The 22,159-nt window shown below is 40.4% G+C and overlaps 1 protein-coding gene across 2 annotated transcripts in view; it reads right to left on the bottom strand.

The window, feature by feature from the left end:
- Positions 1–22,159, bottom strand: part of MICU3 (mitochondrial calcium uptake family member 3) — a 119,423-nt gene that overhangs the window by 60,285 nt on the left and 36,979 nt on the right. For both annotated transcript variants that reach the window (XM_019526257.1, XM_019526258.1), the window contains exons 3-6: positions 14,580–14,611; positions 12,624–12,702; positions 6,394–6,441; positions 2,773–2,855 (exon numbers count right to left, since the gene is read on the bottom strand). In XM_019526257.1, the coding sequence (XP_019381802.1) occupies positions 2,773–2,855; positions 6,394–6,441; positions 12,624–12,702; positions 14,580–14,611 (242 nt within the window). The remainder of the gene's footprint in view (positions 1–2,772; positions 2,856–6,393; positions 6,442–12,623; positions 12,703–14,579; positions 14,612–22,159) is intronic.

Below are 22,159 nucleotides of genomic sequence, written 5' to 3'. Positions count from 1 at the left end.
GCTGGGCTGGGCACCGGCCAGTCTGAACCCCACACCCCTGCCCCCTACCTGCCTCTACCTGCAGAGGTGGATGTCAGGGGTGGAAGGTGCAAAATGCAGGTTTGCCCAGGGCACCATTTTCTATAAGGCTAGCTCTGATTGCCATTACCCAGTTTGACCATGTTTTGCAATTCTCTTGCTCTAGCTCCCCCCTTCTACCCTCCCTCCCAAAGGTATATCAAGACAGTTGTGTCATTTTTATTGCTTTGAGTGTGACTGAACCTGTTTTTGGGTATCAGGAAGAAACCTTCCCCATTGAGCCAAACTGGTGCATGGTCTGGGGTTTTGTTTTGCTGTTCTTGCAGACTCAGGAAGGTGCACTTGGATTAGAGAGGAAAAGGACTTAAAAGGAAGGTCAAAGTGAGACCATGTTTCAACTTGTACTTGATGTTCAGGAGGGTAAAAGCTGAAAAAGCCAGCTCCCAAAGGTAAATGATACCTGTGATTTCACTTGGGAACTCTGTTCTTAAGCAGCATGGGTTAGAAAGATCAGGAGTGAACTGAGAAGGAATAGCCCTAACTTACTGCTTTTGGTTTGGTTAAATAAAAGTTGTATTCCACCACTTAAATTCGTCATTCACCTGCATGAGTTGTTCTTTTCTCTAGAACAGTGATTCCCCATGAGGGTGATGGTGCGCCCTCAGGTGTCTTGGTACTGGGGCCAGATGCAATTTGCAGGGACTGGTACTCCTGTAAAGCCATGGTGGATGCTGGTGGGATACAGAGTGTTCTAGTTAATTAGCTAGATCAAGGGACAGGGGTTAGTGAGAGAGAGCCCACAAAATACTGGTGGAGACTGGCCATGGTGGATGTCAGGAAAGGCACCCTGCATCCAGAACTGTGGACTTAGGGGTCCGGTGGCATGAGCTAGAACTGGGGATCCGGTGCTGCAAGGACCAGAGGCCTGGGGGTATGCAGAAGAGAGACACACACGACATTAGCTGAGGTCAGTTTGAGGGAGAGACACCTGGCTCAGTGTAAAGGGTTTAGAAGATCAGGCCCAGCTGAGGCTACTGCATGATGATCAGTGTGTAATGAGGCATCTAAGGACTCATCACAGTCTCTGAGGACAGCAGCCCTCATTTATATTCATATTCCAACAGGGAATGGCAGGTGTTATTCTGGTAAAACTGGGTGGTACTCCAGTGAGACTGGGCAGGACTAGTATGGCTGCCAGTGTGTCAGGACCCACCCTCTGAGGTGGGTCCTGACACACTGAAGGGTAACTTGAATCTAATGAGGGGTGCCCTGAATATAATGAGGGGTGCCTTAAGTTGAAAAACCTTTAATTGAGAACCAATGTTTAATACAGTACTGGAGGCTTGATAGAGTCCTGCTCAAATCTGTATGGATCCCTAATTTCCAAAGTTCACACAAACCTTTATTTTTTTTACTTTTTGTTTGAAAAAATATCCAAATCATATGTGTTCAGTACAGCTGAGATTCCAGCATAAAGCACTTATAAAGCAATGCACACAATGAATTGCCCTTCACACTCATTATTCATTTAAAACTCTAATTTGTATTATTTTAATCCATACCATTGCTTGCCTCATGATATCAAATTACATACAGCAATATACAAAGGGACAGACCTAAAGACGAGTAGAATTTCTCAACTCTATTTCCTAGTTTCTAAGCACTTTGTTTCTCTTTTTAAAAGAGTTCAAGATAACTATAAGCTTGAAAGTATACAGGTGCCCATCAGTTGCAACATGTTGGGGTATGAGCACTACAATGCTCATAAGTGGCAGTTGTTATATTGAATGTCTTCTATAACCATCAGCAGCCTGTTTTTCTGATATGTATAACAGCTACTCAAGAAACTGCATTGATTGAGTCTGTTATGAAAAAAAAAGTTTTATTTTTGGTTCAAAGAACAACAGAACAATATTACCAACATAGTCTCAATTAACTGAAAGCACAAATAAATTAGTTAGACTCCAATCAAGCTTGCCACAACTTCAAGTTGTGTTTAGCCATGTCTTTATTTGATATCAATGTAACTTAAACCAATATGGGCACCCAGCTGAATGAAATGGACTGCAATCAAGCTACACATGAAATGTACTCAGGTACACTCAGATATCTTCTTTCCAATTATATGCAAGCAAATGTATGTCATACCCAAGGGACTTCAGGTGACTAATTCACTGTTCTACATATCACACAGCTTATTTTGAAGGGCTGTGCTTAACTCTCCCATTCTGATCAGTGTTCTATACAACAAATAGGAACAGATCAACACCAGATTTGCAGAACTAAAAAACAGAATCCCAAACCACCCAAATACAACAGACATTTACCAAGATTCAGCCATGAAGCTTATCACAATCATCTTCATGCCTTAAAGATGATGAAGAAAGCAAAACTCTCCCAAAACTTATGGGCTCCAACAACAAGCCTACAACCCATGGTAATGTCAGCAACCTACCCAATATCCTTCCATTAAGCCTCTTAGTGTGACTAGCACAAGTAAATTTACTGACTGAAGTTGTGATAATATTAGCTCAAAAGGAATTTTGAGAAGTGTATTAGCAAATTAAAGAAATAATAGAAATTGAAATACAACTTCAAAAGTATAGCGCACAGTACCCCTATGCTTCATAACAAATAGATATTTATGAATTTATACACACTCATATGTATGTAATATTCTGACAATAAAGTGGACAACATGATTATATCAAAATACTCTGAAAATGATGAAAGGGCATTATATAATATACATACCACTAAGAACTCCTTTTTGTCCACCATCTCATTGCCATCAGTATCAAACATGTTGAAAGCTATTCTAAAACCTGCATGAGGCTCTGTCAGAAAAAACATATAGCTGTCAATCTTCTGAGGAAAAAAGATAACATTTTAAACTTTATGAACATACACTGCATAGCATGTCAGACCCTCTCTTAGTGTAAATCAGTTTATTTGTGTATATAACCAGAATGCATCATTTGTTTTACTATGAACATTTTCGAAAGAGATCATGACCCAAAGTTCATGTGCCAAGGAGCAAAAGCGAAAATGGAAAATATCCTGGAACACTGGCAGGTGTGGTATTCAGGAGAGGACTGTCAGATTCTGGTGGACAGAAATACCCACCCACATATTGAATTTGTCCTGGAAAACCTTCCCAGGACAAAGTTATTGCTGTTTTATTGTTATTTTTTCTGCCTGGATTCACAATTTTTGAGTCAGATTGACTGTTTTCTTAGCAGGACAAAAAACCCAAACATGTGGCTGCAGGCACTTTATCCTGCTAAAGCAATGGATAAAGTGAGGCAAAAATAACATCTACTAAAGCCCAGAAAGACATGCATCTGATTCTTCATTTCTGACCTGCACATTTTGTTCTTGGCATAATATATGAACAAAGACAATTACACTGCTATCAGAATGCACTTTAATTTAGAGCTGTTTAAATGATCATAAAATGCATATACCAATACACAAATAATTTGATTGGTGTATCTTTTGCTGGAAAAATAGTGAGTTTTTAAAATTAGCTAATAAACCAACACGAAGATTTCTGACATGAAATTATCATCCAAATGTTAATTAACAACGTTTCCTCCCAATTAATAAAAGAAAAATGGCTTCTCCTATTCTAAGGAGTAAGAACTTCCTAAGCACTATAAGAGAAACAATAGACTGACCAAGGTGAAATCCCTGAACAACTTTAGGTGAGAAGTGACAATCCTAAAGACAACTTTATCTTTGTAGAACAGAGTAAATAGGGTGACATTTAAAATAGCCTAAAATTCACTCACTCCTGTCTTTAAAAGCTTTGGCAGCAGCCAAAAGAAATGATACCTTAAGCGATAACAGATAACGATCAGTAAAGGCTAAAAAGCCAGGCTTTATTAGAAGAAGCATTTGTAATAAACTCGTTAAAGTCTAACAGTATTAAAATAAGCAAACAATTTTGTGTCTTGTGAACTACAACAAAAGGTGATATTGGTAACAAATGAAATTTGAGTTGTCACTCACAGGTCAGACCTAATAAAGAAATATTTACAAGATATGATGAAAAGGGAAATAAGGACAGGGCAAGTAACAGGATCTCAAGACCAGGGAAGAACAAAAAGTAGTAAAACCGTGTTCTATTTAGCAGTGAATTACCATGTCAAGAGGCAAATAAAGCATTTCCTGCCCCACCTTTCCCTCTCCCCCACCTCCCCTGGTTCTTGGAACTTCAAAAGCCAGGTTACTGAAATACCTGGGCACACATTCATTTTGTGTGTAACTGACTTTTATTAAAAATTAATATATCATATGAGGATAGAAAGTATTACATGACTTGTAATGAATAGTAAGATGTTCATACCCAAGTGCCAATACAACCATTAGTCAAATGAAGGCTTTGAGAATTATGAATATTGTTTCCTCCGGCTTCTGAATTCAAATATGACATTAGCAGTGCGTGTGTGTGTGTGTACACATATGCGTGCATACATGAGACAGATGTTGAATAAAACCTTCAGAGAATTTCCCAGTAGGGCTTTCTTTGGGGAAAAAAAATCAGGTAATATATTTTTTCAAATGGACTAGCAAAAGTTATGTAGAAAAAAAGATCTTTTGATTAAAGAGATTCTAGACTTTTTATCATTGTACTATTTAGGAAGGTCTTAGGGGTGACAACTAAAACAATCCACACTCATGCTACTTGAAATTAGCAACAATATGATTTGATGATTTAAACCTTTGTCCCAGTACTGGATCCAGGAATGGGGTACAAGAGCTGCGCTGTATATGTCCAGTGGGCGCCAAGCTCAATACCCAGTCAGGGAGGGCTCCTGCTGGAGCTCCACATGAACAGTGACCTCGCCAGTTGATCATGGTGCAGTCTGACTGGAGCCCCTGCTTTCACATGGCTCCAGAGCCCAGAGAATACTGCCACCGTCTGCCCTTTTCCTCCCTTGTGAATTCAGCAGTATGGAAGAGTGTAATGATGGCAGGTTCCAGAGCTATGGAAAAGCAGGGACTCCAGGCAATGAGAGCTCAAGTGCACCACACCCAAAAGGGGTGGGAAGTGCAAATGCATCACTGCATCCTTTGTAGATTTTACAACCATATTTCCACATGCATAAGAGTTATGAAGTAAAAGCAAACAATAGGACCATGTATAACATTCCTGCATTGTCTCTTTAAGCACTGGAAGATTCAAAAACTGGAAGAAAAAATTGAGTTGGCTAGAACTCCAAAGATCATTACATTATTCAGTTTAGTAACAACTTATTTTCTTTATGGGACTAAAGCCCTCTTCTAACTCTGTCATAGTTACAGATAATGATTTTGGCGCATAGCCTTTGCTGTTTAGCTTTTACTTCTAGCAAGTCATTCATACAACTAAACTATTCTGAATTCAGACAAAATACGGATAAAACATTTTCCATTCTATTTTTTAACCTACAGTAAAGAATCTTCTGTTTAGTCAAAGACATTAATATTTTCATGAAAAATGCACATCCAACATTTCAGTAGCCATGCAACATATTCAAGATTCTGAAAAGATCTACAGAGGCAAATGGGGGATACCACGAAGAAAACGATATTCAATTAAGTTATGAAGAATAGTACAAGGAAGATAAAGCCATACAATTTAGTAGCCAACATGCTCTTTTGTCAGAATACTTTGCTTTGTTTCTACTTGAAACACCTACAAGCTAATTCTATATACAGGTTTCCAGACTTGCAGTTAGGAATTTTTCTTTTAAATATTCCAATTAAAAATTAGTGTTGGCTTTGATTTTCAAATTATTGCACATGTTGTCAAATGTCCTATAATACCAAAACCAAAATATTCTGCATTGTTTTAGAAATCCAGAAACTATTATACATAATTTACTTTTGTACAGTTAAAAATTTTGCTTGTTGAAAGACAAAGCAAGTTTTTTTCTTTTAAAATAAAAATTTATGTTAGCCTGACAGATTTTCTAAAATAGTAGTATGGCAGGCATCAAATATGTACTGGGGTCTCCAGTTGTTCAATAAAAGATGGAACAGTACTGTATTTATAATGTATGTACTGCTCTCCATCTTCAATATCCTTAAAAACATTAATAAATTTGCCTAATGATTATGCAGTAATTTTAGAGGACACGCATGTAATGCACTAACTAATATTCAATCCACAGGTCACTTGACTGTATCAACATTTTAAACTCTTTTTCAGTTGAAACATTACAACAGGATTCCAGTTAAGACTACAGGATAAGCCAGTTTAGATTAAAAGAGATTACTGATGTACATTTATCTCCTAAATATCCTTGTGAATGTAGAATACTCTTAATATATAGAAATAAATTCAAAATCTTAAAAATTTGTAAGGATTGTTTTCAAAGTACTTACTTGTTAAGATACATAAGAGAAAAAGATACTCCGTATAAGAAATGACACCTAAAGACAAAAAGAAATAGGGTCATGTCATATCAGAACCCATTTGCTGAACCTGAAATTTATGTTTAGTATATGTATGTATGCATTTAGCTCAGTCAGCCTATTTTTATCAAACTTTTTATACTTACGTAGGGTTCTGCATGGTTTAAAGAAACAATAGGCTTACTGAGATGAATATACACAAAGGAGAGTGGCTTCTTTAAACACAACTTAGTCACATCATTAAGAGTAATGCATATGATGCACTAGACTAAGTTTTTCCCCCCAAAAAGCTCAACTATAAAAGTATCTTGCAGTAGTATGAAAATATTTAGTATTACAACTAAAACAGTGTTTCCTGATGTGTTCTGCTTAATCATGTTTCAAGCTTTTATCTTACTTTTAGCAGACGTTAGTATACATCATGTCTTGTTAGGAATTTTGGTTTTCATAGTTTAACAGAGCGCAGATCTTGGTTTCTAATGGACTTTGTGTACATATATATAGCAATTCTGATGTGAAGTCTATTAATCTCATATTAGGCAAGCTCATAATTTTTTGTTAAATGCAGATTTTTAAAGCCTGGTTAAAAATGGTGGGTAACATTTACAAAAATTAGCTATATAGATTTACAGTATACATTAAGTATTTATTCTAGGCTCTCAGTACTTCTACCATAAATTACAACATAATGCCAAAAATACTGAATTAGTACCTCCTCCTCACCCGAGAAAACTATTAAGGAAGGGTACCATTCAATATCCAGACTCAATAGCTAAATAGCGCAACAAACTTCTTACCGCCAAAACCAGGGTAAATAGATAGCAACATGCCATATAGTTCAGTGATGTATGGCATTCTGTACTCTAGTTTACAGTGGTTTGTCAGGGGAACAATGACTTCCTTTTTAGGTCTACTGGGAAGTCCTCACTGTATTATCTTCAAAGACTGACCATCAAAACTGGCTCCTAGTATCCAAAAGGATAGCTAGGACACTGCCTCAGTATAAGAGATCTCAGCCTATGATGTTGGCCTAATTTCTAAAGGAAAAGATATTTATAGATATTTAAAGGCCTGAAGATGAAGACAGATACCCAACAGAATTTTCTGTTGATTTAAATAAGAGTTAAGTTCACAGGCACTTTTAAAAATTCAACTGCATTTTTTGGTGCCTAAATATCTCAAAAATTTTACACACAGATACTTCACATCTGATCTCAGAATAAACAAGGAATTTGATTAGCTGTAAAAATTAAACTCATAACTCTCTAGAATTTTTTTCCATGATGATCATAGTGCCTATAAAATCCAAAGCTGATAGCAACAATGTCACTCATGTGGGTATTAAAATCACTGAACACTTTTAGTTTTGGCACCTCTGATACTACCAAACCGAGGCACTTCAGAAGCTCATGCAAACATTTAACAGCCCAGCAGCTGGTACTCCAGGACTTTTCCCAACGTAACTGCTTCCTGGAAATCTCACAGAAATAAACTTATTGCAGTTAATTCAGTTTTGCTGAACACTTTCTGCTTTTCACAGTACAGACCTTTGGATGATTTTGGTATCTCTCACCTGTCCTCTTTAGGCTAAATGCAATACCAAATAGCTGTTTGAATCAACTGCACTAAAACAGGTGCAACAATAACAACCATCCAGGCTTTAGTGATGTTTACAAGCCTGGAGGACTTGACAGCAATTAAAGTAATGGAAAAAGATAGGGCAGGGAAGCACCATAGAGACTGACACTAAATTAAATCATGGATAATTGAAAAATTCAGCCATTGTTTTTCACCAAAACAGCATGTAAGATTAGTGTTTTTTTCCATCAGCACCCTAGCCTCTTAAATATTAACTATAGGAAAAACCCATGCATTAAGCATCCCAAGTTATTTTCTTGCTTTGTCCTCTCTTACATACTAGTACAGGAATTACAAGAACCAAGCCATCATCACTGATTTTCCACACACACTTAAAGCATGGCTTCCATAATCATTACACATCAATGTTTTTTAAATCCTGCTGGACACCCAAAAGTGTCCACTACATAGTTATAATCCACATAAAACTATGCTTCATATTCATTAAGGGCTTTCAAGGCAGGTTCCAAACTTAATCTTGTCCGTTTCTTCACTATCCTAAACCACTTATCTAAGAACAGCCCAGAACCTCAGCTTGGCTGTCCTTAGGCACCACCCCCTAAATCTTTCCCAATACAGTGTCATCCAATAGTTCTCCCCAAGTGTCATTTCTACCAAAAAGGCAGTGCTTCTATGATGGGCCTGTGTCCCACTTGCAAACAAAAGAAGAAAAAGATGTCCAACTTATTCTTCCCCCACTTCCCTCACCACAGAGTTTGGAGCACAGAGCTGAGTTAAATAAAAGGCTTGATTGAACAGTCATTTCTTTAGAGCAAGCCACACAACCAAACCCCTCAAAATCCTTAATTATAAACACCTCTCCTCTTCCAGCTTAACCCCATCCTCAATTTCCAGAAGAAAAAAAATGTATTTTTTTTATTCCCTAATGTCCTCCAGACCAGATGTAAGACTTTGGGCCTAACCCTCCACTGTCATTGACAGTGCTACTTTGGGGTAAAATTTGAAAAACTCTCTTTCTGCAAACAAAATTTAATTATTTTCCTAGTACTTGCAATTTAACTTGCAGCTAAATTTATAGTTTCATAGATGTTAGGGGCTAAAAGGGACCTTACAGATCATCCGGTCCTGCCCCAATTTAGTTGTTATTACAATCATGCCTCTTGCTTTATGCCATTTCTATTTCAAATATCAAATTCACTGAAATATGTGCCAAAGGTGTCTAAATATTCCAATTATTAATTTGGTTTGCGTCTACGTGGAAGATCAGCTATGGCTGGAGTGTTGCTGAAGATATATAACCTTGAGTGATGAGTCAATAAATGTAAAAAAAATATTTTAAGAGTTTGTCTGATGCCACCACCTTTGTCATAAAATTAAGGAAGGAAGAATAACTGTCAAGTAGTATGTCTGGAGAAATGAAAAGAGCTATCTAGGAGGCCTTGAAAGCATTCCCTCCTTTTGTTTATACTTGTATATTGTAACCCATGCACAGATAGTTCTGGTTGACTGCCCTGAGTGTTATGGGAGAAAGAGTCTTAAATGGTGATTGAACAGAAAGAAGTGCTAACACTAAAATGATATAGAAGTTACAGAGGTCATTTGAGGGTAAAAGAGTTCAAAAAAGAAAAAAAAGAGACCTGGAGGCCAGATCCTCAGCTGGTGTAGGTTTACATAGTTTAACTGATTTTGATGATGACATAACAAATTAAACCAGCTGCGACTCTGTCCAGCTACATATTTCATATCAAAATACTTATGCTGGAGTGACAGAAACCATTATGATGTAAGTAATGCAGTTATGTGGGATAAAATACTGCACTGGGTCTCAGAAGCCCTGTATTTTACTCCCAACTTTGCCACTGGCCTATAGCTTACTCACCTGTAAAATATGAATAATGAAACTTACCTTCTAAAATATTTTAATATATATTAATTTGCCAACACGTTGCTTTGATTTTCTATCATCCTAATTCCATTAACTTTAGTTGACTATTACTGGCAGAAAACAAGATTTAGATGACAGCAAATCAAGTCCACTAATTTTAGATGAATTTAATTACATAATTCTCACAAGTCACAAATGTAACTATTGGATTTACCTTTTTGGGCACCATATTTCTTCAAATGCACATTTAAAAATAAAATTCTAAAAATTGCTTGTATCTTAAACTTCACTTGGAAAAAAAAAGGAAAGTAAGATTTTAGATGCACTACAGAAGTGTCTTTAGTTGATGTCTTATTCTGTTCTTAAATACAAGTGTCACAAATTTGGTTACATTTTAAATCAAGGACATCTTCTATTCAAAGAATAAAACAGATTTTGAAATAATTCCATAAAGAATTTAAATATTTAGAGAAAGGTGTTTTATCTGGGTAGTTTTTAAGATTCAGTTAGTTGCAAGAAACAGTACACAAGTAGATTGTAGATTTGCATCTTCACCTGACTTGATAGTTTACTATTATTCTATGCACGTCTCTGTAATAGCCCGAAATTCCTAGCTACTTTTCCAATTCTGTTAGTCAGTTCAGTCTGAAGGTCAAGATTCCTGCTGATCGTAGAACCCAAGTAGCAAAAACTATAAACAACACCAAGAGATTAATCTTCCAGAGTGATGTGAGGTATTGGTTCTTTCACCCCTTGGTACAAGATCACAGTCTTTTTGAGACTAATTGCCATCCCAATGACTCAGAAACTTTGCCCAAGAGATTTTTACAGGGAAGATTCACTGTGGGCAACCAAGGCCGCATCATTTGCAAACAGGAAATCTCTCAGAAACTGTTTTTTCACCTTGATTTTCACTCTAAACCTTGCGATGCTGAACAAGCCTCCACCTAGTCTAGTTCTAATATAAATGCCATCATTGCTGTCCTCGAGTACATGAAGAATGTTAAGACGTTAAAAAGCACGGGGGCTAAAACACACCCGTTTTACCTCACTGTTGATGTCAAATATATTTCATTCTGTGTTTCCATACACTACAGTTGCCATGAGGTAAAGAGTGAATGATGTTCAGCAGTTTGGGGGCACAACCCAGTTTCTTCAGAACAGTAAAAAGGTCCTGTCTGTTGACTGTATCAAAGGCCTTTGCCAAATTGATGAAAGCTGTGTATGGTGGTATTCGTTTTTCTCTACACTTTTGCAGTTGCTTGACTGAAAATATCATCTCAATGCTTGGTGTCCTGAGCAAAAACTGCATTGACCTTAGTATAGATTCTTTCACCTACAGACTGCAGGTTAGGGAGCATGATACCGAGTGACAATTTTTCCAACGATGTTCAACAGGGAAATGCCTCTAGTTGTCGCAGTTGCTTTTATCCCCTTTGTTTTTGTATAATTGTATAAACTGAGCATCTCTGACATCTTGCAGTACTTCTTTCTCTTTTCAACAGTGTAGCATAACTTCATACAGCTTCCAAAGTAATTTATTGTTGTTGGCACTTTTATAGATTTTAGCAGGCATGCAGCTGTTGCTGGATGCCTTGGTCCCAGGAATCGATGTAATGGCTTTCTGCAAATCTTATGTAGGCTTGTTATCCAAATCCATCATATCTTTGAACTGTCGTAATCCTTCGAGTTCATTGTGTTTGACTTCAGTCTTATTGAAGTATAGAATTCCACAGTAGCCAATCTGATGCTCAAGTTGTTTTTGTTGATCAGTAATGACACTTTTACTTAAGTCTTTCAACAGAGCTGGGGGTTTTTTTTGACTGGACCAACAGCTCATTTGATGCCTTCATACATTCCACGGCTATCACCTGCATCAGCTGCTTTCTGCATATCATTATAGATTTTCAGCCAAAAGTCTTGGGCACACCTCTAAGCCTACTTTTGCATTTCTCTTTGAGCCTTTCTCAGATTTTCCAGGGCAATGGTGTTGGGAAATTTCTTACAGTTTTAGCTCTGTCATTTTGTTCTCAACCAGTGGTAGAAGGGTGTAAGTGTGCTTTTCAAACCAGTTTTCATTTTTCTTGCATTTTTTTTGCCAAACACTATTATAGTAGCATTGTACATGTTTGTTTTTAAGCTTTCCCAGGATGACTGGTAGTTTTGCTATGGTGGGGCTTTCTGACATTGATTCTGTATGGAGCAGACTAAGGCATGATCAGTGTCACAGTCAGCACTGTGATAAGACCTCATATTTAGTATTGTAAGTAACATGAAAAACAGCAACATTTCTTCAAAGATATGAATGACTCCATCAGGAGTAAACTGCCATCATAAAGAAATTAATCACATTAAAGCTGTAAAAATGACGCTTATTCTCTTTTAATTAAAGGTATTCAAATCTATATTTCTTTTCTGTTGACCATTTTCTGTTAAACGGACCAAATTAAACATGAAACACTAATACAATGCACTTCAAAAACGCTGCTTTTTAAGATCTTATCGTATATTGCTATACTATAGCATCTGTAATCGTGATCAAACATTGCTAAGAGTGAAGGAAATTATTTTATTCTGTAAAATGCAGAAACAACCATGTCCACCCCTTCCCTATTTTTTGGATCAAATAATGCTTCAGTCTAAAAGTAACAAGATGTATTTTAGTGAGACTGTTATTAAATCAGGACCCAATATGCAGGTAAATCCTCATCCCCACCTTTGTCCCTGAGATTACGGAAAAGTTTTGATGATCCTTTCCAAACTGGTGGTGTCTCCATAAGTATCTGATTCAATTCCTGTAAAATAAAATTTTTAAAAATATATATGTAGTCGGTGAAGTCATTATCAGATTAATAGGAAAACTAAGAAATCAAATAATCATACACAAACAACCTAGTCAATGTAACTCAAGTAAGCAGTAGTTGTAAATGGAAAATTTGGATAAGCAAATCCTGCAGATACTTAAGAACACTTATAAACTTGCACACAAGTAGTCCTGGAATTCTCACATGAACAAATCTGCCTATGCAATTAAGTGTTGATAAGACTTTGGGATATTACCCTAGAAATAGCTGAACATTTCAGTTTGTTACAGAATTCATTTACCAAAGCCCATAGCCTAGTGAAACCAAAAAAAAATACCTCAATTTACTCAACTGGCTCACACTATGATCTGTTCTATTTTTACACATTCAATTTTGTCAAAAGAAAAATCAAATCATGTCAACTCTGAAAGAAGAATTTCTACAACTAAGTACTGGAAGAAGCAATATTTTTGCTAGACCTATCTTTGGCCAGATGCATACACAGGAATATGAATATGGCTTATGTGAACCTTCAAAGTACTTAAGCACTGCAATACCTAATTCGTAGATGCCTTGATATCTAATGGAACCTTCAGCTCTGATGGGCACCCAAGCTCTCCCTATCATGCAGAGAGAGAGAGCTAGTTACTCAAGGAATGAATCCACAGAAACCCGATGAACATAAGCTGGCCAAGATTGAAATGTGGAGAAAAGGCTGCCAGCTTGGGGACCTAACCTGACACATGTGGACAAAGCTGAGACTGATAAGAAAGGCTCCTCCTCCCACTCATAATCCTGAGCTGGGAACCCCCTCTTGCAATTAAGCATAAACCCAGTTTATCCCCATATCTGTAAAAATGAAGGATAGAAAACTCTCACCCCAGAGTGGTCAGAGCTACCTTTTTAGACGTGAAAGGCCTAAGTTCAAATTCTTATGATCTGGGGCACAGTTGTAAATCCCCAACTCTACATTCTAAAGGACTGTCTGAATAAAAAAAAAAAAGCCTATTGGTTATTCTTGAATAATCTCTCTCAGTCCCTCCTACCAAAGCTATCACACATTGTATAAATATTTTGATATGCTGTAGATCAGTGACAGATGCCAACTGATTCTACAGTCTTCTGGTTAAAGCACTCAATATAGGTTTGAGGACCAGCTCCAATTCAAATAGATTTATGAAAAGCAGAACAAGTCCAACGAGAGAGAGAAGGACACACCACACAACACCCAACAGCCTGGTATTGAAGCCACTCCTCTGAGATAAAGGACATGAAAGCTCAGGTCTGCCATATCTCAGGCAAGTGCCCAAATCACTGGGACACACACACGTACACATGTCTGTGTGGTCTGCAATTTTTGTCTTAGGTTTGTTCTTCTCATACCTAAAGCATTGGATTCATACTAGTGAGACAGGTTGGGGAATACCTAAATAAGAACAATTCAGGGCCTCTGGTGCTGCAGGTTGACATAAGGCTCTCACCAACTGAGTAGATGTGGGGCAGCACCAGTAGTTATGGAGAGTTTTGCACGATTATGGTCAGAAAAGTGGATGTTTATGGGTCAGGCAGAAGCTTAACACCATTTTAAGGACAACAGTGGTTCCTAAAATATGGTAAAGGTGGTTGAAGAGACAGATAGGCACCTAAGTATCTTTGAGGTTCTCGGCCCAATCAATTATGATATTCCAAGAATTAAAAGTACCAGCTTTTTGGAAAAAATGGGACTTACATAGTTCTTTTAAAAAAGGAAATAAAAAGGATCTAATCTTTCCTCCTTAATATTAAAAGTTTATCAGAATAAAGAACAGGATTCCAATAAATTACAGAGAAATCTAAGGCTGCAAGATTCAGCAGGCCTTTTTAGTTACCTGTTTTGAAAGGGACCTCCATTTTTTACTGCCTGAAATGAGAGAGGAGAATGTTATTAATATATAGCATTTAATGACACATCTTTCTATAGGGTAGTGTCACAGACTGAGTCCAGGATTTATTATGTTTTGCAATCAAAGAATTGTAGTTAACTTGGGAGACAGATTTTTATTTTTGATTGACTCTTTCCGGTCCAAAAGTATTTAATTTTTCCATTTGTTAAATTTTTCAAGAATATTTTCATTAATATATTCAGAAACTTCAGAAAAGCTATGTAAAGATTTTTTCTTACTAAATTTCACATCCTTGAAAGATGATATTTACACACAATAAATTCTACAACAGGGGTCAACAGCCTTTTCACGCTGCCAGTCACAAGGACTCATCTCAGGTCAGAGGTAGGTGGGCAGGCAGGCAGGCAGGCAGATGCTAGGACCCAACTGACACATCTCTCCACAATGGCCTGAGGAGAGCTCCCTTAGCTGCTGCTTCTCGCCATGGCAGTGCAGGGAGAGTGACTACCACCAGAGTCCCATGTCCATGGGCTGGATCCAATGGCTCTGAGGGCTGTGTGTTAGCAATCCCTGCTCTACATATATTCTAATAAAATACTAAATAGGAACACTGAATTTGGATTTCAGTGTCAGAACATTTAGATTATTATTTATAGGAGCAGTACTAGATTCATGGCTAGAAGGGAGATGTGAGTTTCAGTCCTTGCTCCAAGTACCATTTCAACTTTCCAATGAAGCAGGGACCAGAAACCAGGACTCCCCTCTCCAAGGTGAATGGCCTAACCAATGGGCTAGAGAATCATGTTCCTTTTTGTACTACCTGCCAGGACCAAAACTCGTGATTTTTTTCTTTTTTTGTTAATAGCTCAACTTCAGCAGGACAGCTGGAGAATGCTCCAACCCCAGAATAGCCAGCCAATGTGCCTGGCACCGTGGAAGGCAAGATGCAAGTATGAAGCTCTTCAGGCTGAGGAAGTATTTAAGGATTTCAGACACTTACTATAAGGAATTTTGTGCTCACTTACACCTAAATTGGGTTAGAGTCTTCCTTACCTGGGCTGGACTCTGCAATCTTTGGACTGGCTGGCCTCTGTAGTTGTGACTGGATTCGCTGCCTTGGGTGACTGGCTGCTGAGAACTGCTTCCAGAGATCAAGGGCAGCACTTAGCAAAGAGACTGAGACTGGTCAATATATATTCATCCTTCCTCTGGGTGCTCTGCTGGTCTCTCTATTACTGTTGCTCCTGATGCTTGCCAGTTGCTCTGGCTCTTGCTTCAGCCTTTGAGTTACCTCCAGGCTCTAGTCTTTAGACAAACAAGATCCCAGTCTCCAAAGATGGTTCCAGCCCTCCACTTGCCTCCTGCCCCTGGCTTTTGACCACTAATTTTCTGGTCCTGGCCCCTGGCTTGCCTCTTGGACTAAGATCTCAGCTCTGACAAGGAAGCCTGACTGTCCATGTCCCAGTCCCTTCATAATTATGAGGTAAGGCACAGGTTTTAAATGAGCACACTAATGGTAGGAGCCAGAAACAGAGGCCCAGAAGATAAAATGATTCACCCAAAGTCATACAATAGGACAGTGTACAACAGGACAGTGACAGAGCCAGGAATAGAAGCCACATCTCCTGGTTCTCAGTCCAGTGTTCCTTGGATTGCACTGCCTCTCGGGAGAGTTATTGGTAACTTTCCCTTTCTCTCTGAAGATTTTTTTTCCTGCAGGTCCCCAAAGTATGCAACTAGCAGACAACAATACTCTTCAAGGGGAGGGTTATGAGGAGTAGTACTGATTTATAAAACTTGGAGCAATGCCTCCCAAAACAGGCTTTTTGAAGGAGCTCTTCACTGAGATACTTTGTGAAACTTTAAATTCCAGTAGTAGTATTACAATTCATAGAAACAACTGCACAGCATGTGGTATTACTAAACATTTTGATTGGTACTGCCAAACTCTGCGACCTGTGAGACAACAGAAAACACAGGTACTCTGTACTATACACCCCAGGGTAGAATTTTTCTACTTGGGCTTTAGAAAGCTTGCCAAGTTACTCAAACCTTGGGCATTTATACACATGCTCTGGGAGGGATGGAAGAGTAGCGCTTTAATTAAAGTGGCTCTGAGAGCTACTCTAATTAAAGCAGCTGGAGCACCTCCTGTATCAGCATCCCCATGCTTCAAAATGGCCAGGGGGCACTTATTTAAAGCTTGCTCAAGGAGTTTTAGATAAAAGCACAAGCGCACAGATACTAAAACACAAGACGTGGGATACCATCAGTTCAGTCTGCTCTGAAGTGCTGTAATTCCAATGCATTGGAGCAGCTTCTTTGCTTGTGTATAGGCATCTTTATATTTCAGTTTACAGCAATTAAAACACATAAATTACAGGTTAGAGGCCTATGGATTTGGCAATTATTTGGCCTGGAGGGCCACTTAGGAAGTTCTGGTGAGCTATTGTGGGCCAGGTCAGCAACGCCCCTCTCCCCCACCCTGCAACAGGTCACCAAAGCTCCATAAGTGGCTCTTCAGGTCAAATTATTGCCCATCCCTGATTTAGAGGAACCGAACGTTTGCTCACCCTTTCTCCTTGTACCCCTTCCCCACCCCAAATCTCTGGCACATGGCTTGGACAGGCCAGTGCCGCAATGTGTTCCTGTGCCCCACTTCTGGCCACGTGGGTGTGCCTGACCCAGCCATGTGCTGGGGACTTGGGAGGCAGGGGGCAGAATGCAGGGAGAAGGAGGGAAGCACAGCATGGCACTGAACCAGCCAGGCCCAGAAAACCTGTGGCTTTTGGCCACCTGCACCCCTTTCCCTACCCTGCACCCCTTTCCCTACCCTGACATGAAGCCAAGTCGGGCAGGCGCCTTGCCAGCTGTGCCCATGTGGGTCCAAGGTGGTGTGCAGGAACATAGTGTGAACTGGTCTGGCTCGGCTGTGTGCTGGGGACTCAGGGTTGGGGAGGAGATGAGGGGAGAAGGTGGTTGGGCACCACAGGTTGTCTGGGCATGGCCGGGCCAGTGCTACTGTGTTCCCCCCTTCCCCCTGCATCCCCTCTACCACCCTGAGCCCCAACATGCAGCTGAGCCAGTGCCACATTGTGTTCTCATGCGTTGCCTTCAATCATGTGGGCACAGCTGGCACAGCTCCTACCCAACCTGGGGATTTGTGCCAGGGACTTAGGGCTGGACAGGAATCATGCCAGCTGCACCCATGTGGCACAGCCTGAAGCAGCATGCAGGAACACAGCATGGCATAAGGTTAGTGGAGCCCACACCCCTAACACGTGCCGGCTCAGCATAGCATGGATAACCCCTGGCTCCTGGCCTTCTTCACCCTGCACCCCATCCCCTGCCAGTGGAGAGAACCTTACCTGAGCTTCAACTTACTGGGGGCTGGGCTGTGTGGTCTGCAAATGGCTGCAGGGCTGGAGCTGCATGCAGACAGCCTTGCTGGGCAGAAGCCTGGCTAGAAGCCCAGTGTTCCCTGACTTGAAGCATACACTGAGGGTTGTGGGGTGGGGCAGGGGAGGCTAGACTGGGAAGGGGAGTGCCTGCTGCTGCTGCAGCCAGCTATGGCTCACAGAAGAGAGAAGGGCAAGAGGTGCTGAAAGCCAGGGCAGCCGCAGGCTGGATACAATTCTCCTTCAGAGGAGTGGCTGCAGGCTGGATAGAATCATTTGGAGGGCTGAATCTGGGCCATGGGCCATATTTTGCCCACCCATGATGTAGCCCATTTCCCATATTGATGAGGAATAGGACAGTACCATTCCCCACACTGAGATTTCAATTTAAGAACCTGATTATATTTATAATTCAGAAAGTCTGTGAACCCTTATCTGCTCAGACATGATAAAATCATGTCACAACATACAGCTAGCTTTTTTATATAACCTTGTAGTTAAAATCTTAAATCTGAATTTAAGCCATGTGTCAATCACAGACTAAATAAAACAAAAGCCAAAACTCATTTTGATTTTAGTTTGATTTGTTTTTACTTCTCATAAAAAGATGTCAAAGCAATGAATATACCAAATCAACTACTCTGGATAGAAAAATATTTGCCAATTATTAGATCTTAGATTACATGTATGCTTAAGATTGCAGACACAGAAAAGATGCGTGTGTACAGATGCCTCGTAAATCTCACCATTAGGTTGTCTATAATTTTTATGTTTAGCCAAATAATAAGTTTAAAAAAACAACAAATATTTTTCTTTTTTTTTCCCCAAATGATTTTGTCAAGGAGCAATCATGTATCCAGGCACTAAAAACAGCAGAATTCTAAGTTCACCTTCCCAGAAACAGTTACAAAGAATACAATAAGAGTCATTTCATAAGCCATATCCTGCACTAGATATATAGAAAAAATATCTTATTTTTAGTTATAGCTGCTATTATTCTGACTGTCTAAAGTTAAAAGTTAAGTTAAAAAATACTTCACATTTTAACCATACTACTATTATGCAATGTTCAGTCAGTGTTTAATCAAAAAGGAAGAGAACACACACTTAACTTTTCAAGAGTTTACAAGATTTCCAGGGTAAATCAATCACAATAGATGTATTCATACCACCAGAAATCTCATCCAGGTCTAGTATTATTTACTTCTGCTATACAGAGAAGCTAAGAGCTACTACTATTACTCTTCAAAGGACATTTCTGCTTTCTGGCAAAACTCAAGACTTTAGTTTACCCATAAAAAGTCTAAGTATGAGTGAATTCTACTCTCTTATTTTCTCTGTAAGATGCTGTATCTTTGACTGTATGTTTGAACTGCCTTTATAGACCCAAATTAATTACAATTTTAAATAAAAACAGAAAATAAGAACACGATACCATCTAACATTTAGTTTTTGATTCAGGAGATTGTTTCTCCAAGTACTGCTATGATCAACAGAACAGGGTCGAAGTTGAGTAATCTCCTTACAAAAGGGCTAATGGAAATAATACGAGTTGCAATTAAATATTTTATTACATTACGCTCAGATACTAGAAACCTTTTAATTAGTCCTGTGAGGCTTTATTCCAGTTTCCTAGAAGGGGAAACGGATCCAGAGACATTAAGGAATAAATACCTAAACAGAACTTAGACAGAATTAAGCCAGAATTTAGGCAGAGTTTAAGTTCCCAAAAGAGATCCAGATAAGCCCTGATCTAAAAGCAACAAAACTCGGTCAATTCTTAAGTCCAGGAAGTACCTCCATGTGTGTTAGACTGCAAAGTTCCCCTGGCTCCTACACTGGGGCCTACAGACAGACCTAGAAACAATCCCGTTGAATCACCTAGGAAGCTTGAACATGTGGCAAAAATGAACCATTTTTGTGCATCACACTGTACTTGAGCAGGATTTTCTTACGATTTAAATGACTTTGTTAAGTTGCAAACTAAACCACATCTGCATGTAATTTAGTTTGCAACATAACTATTTGAAATGTTGCAGCCATTTGACAGCTTGCTTCCCCCCTCAGATGAGCTGAAGGCAGAAGCAGTGAGGGGCCAATCCTTTTCTCCACCTCCCACCCACCCCTTGCAGAGCCTGTCCATGTCTCCCACAGCGCTGGAGGGGGGGAGGGAGGGTGTGAGCTGCCAGCAGCTGTGTGGCCCTTGCGCTGCAGGGGGCCCTGGTACTTCCTTCTGCAGTGGTCCGCCTGGGCTCACCTAGTAGTTGCTTGCCTGGGCAGCCCCAGGGAGTGCAACTGGCAAAGGGAAGGACTGGGGCCCCTCACAGCTCAGGGCCCACCAGCAGCTTGCCCCCCGCCCATGGGAGAAGAAGGCAGGCTCCATGGGAGTTAAAAACAAACAAACAAAAAATGGGCCCCTCACCATTTTTTTTTTCCGGCGGAGCCTACCTGTGCGAGCTGCTGCTGGGCTGAGAGGCTTGTTAGCTGTCCTTCCTTTTGCAGTGACAGCACCCCGGGGGGTGCCTGGGTGGGGTGCTAGCTGCACGGATGCTACCCCAACTCACAGGCAGCACCCACTGGATTCAACTCTTCTCTGAGCCTGCATGGGAAGTGGTGCCTGGCAGGCTTCCAGTGCATAGGCTTGGGGAAGAGCTAGATCTGGCAGTTGCTGCCTGTTAGCACCCTGCCCGGGCAGCCCCACCGTGGAGGGAAGGACCAGGCCCCCCCCCACTGCTATAGTTGCTCAATCCAGCAGCAGCTCATGTGAGCAGACTCCGCTGGGGGGAAAAAAAAAAGTGGCAAGGGGCCCAATCTCCCCCACCCGCCCCGGAGCCTGCCTGTCTCTCCCGTGGCGGGGGAGCATGCTGCTGCCAGGCCCTGAGCTGCAGGAAGGCCCCAGTCCTTCCCTCCACTGTGGCAGCACCCCCAGGGCTGCCTGGGTGGGCAGCTAGTGGGTGGGTGCTGCCCAAGTTGGGGCAGCAGCCATCTGCTGGCAGCCCACCCTGTCAGCCCTGGGGGGCACCACTGCTGCAGAAAGAAGGACTGGGGCCTCCTGCAGCTCAGGACCTGCTGGCAGCTCATCCCCTCCCCTGCCGCAAGAGACATGGGCAGGCTCTGCAGGGTGGGGTGAGGGGAGAAAAGGATCAGGCTCCTTGTAACAGTGACAGAAGCCCTCAAATTGAAACAGTGGGTTTTTACTCATCACAACTGAAAACACACCATTTCAATTTAGGGGGTTAAACCACCGTCACATGTACAAGCACCCCTATGTTCTTACTTCCACAGAAGCTCAATTGCTACTGCATGCAAGGAACCCAACCACATGCATGGATTCTGCCTGTTGGTATGGTCTGAGCACATCTAATTCACCTCAACAACAAATTAGTTCAGAAATGGTGGTTACGGTGCAGACATTTTGTTTGATAGCCTACTGGCTGCAAAACTTGCCAAGGGAGTGGTAGACTTCGGTTACAGGTCTATTCTGAAGGCATTCAAATCTCAATCGCCACTTTCCAGGAGAGTACTCTAACCATATACCTGATGTGGTGAAGGCATTCCCCAACCTTTTTGTTGACTATAGGTCCTGACACAAGAGTCACAAGGCCAGAAGGATAATAAAGGAGAAATATGGTATGGCAACTGCTCCATACTATTTTGGTTGCCCTTCTCTGTACCTTTCCCAATTCTACTACAACTTTGTTTAGATGCAGAGACCAGAACGGTACACAGTATTGAAGATGTGAATGCATTATCAATTTGTATAATGGCACAATGATGTTTTCCATTTTGCTTTATTTCCTCCTTAATGATGTCCAACATTTTATTGGCTTTTTTGGTCACTGCTGCACATTGACTTGACATTTTTAAAGCACTACCTACAATGACTCCAAGGTCTCTTTCCTGAGTCATAACAGTTCGTTCAGAACCCAGCACAAGTATTTCATAGTTTCATAGTATCTAGGGTCGGAAGGGACCTGAGCAGATCATCTAGTCCGACCCCCTGCCATGGCAGGAAGAGCACTGGGGTCAAACGACCCCAGTAAGGTGGTCATCCAACCTCCTCTTAAAAACCCCCAGGGTGGGAGCCTGCACCACCTCACTTGGAAGCTGGTTCCAGACCCTAGCCGCCCTGACCGTGAAGTAGCGCCTCCTGATGTCCAACTTAAA

Source organism: Gavialis gangeticus, unplaced genomic scaffold (assembly GCF_001723915.1).
Source record: "Gavialis gangeticus isolate Ggan-Ray unplaced genomic scaffold, GavGan_comp1, whole genome shotgun sequence".
Lineage (NCBI taxonomy): Eukaryota > Metazoa > Chordata > Crocodylia > Gavialidae > Gavialis > Gavialis gangeticus.
Note: the sequence above shows the minus strand (reverse complement) of the source record. Positions and strands in the feature narration are given on the sequence as shown.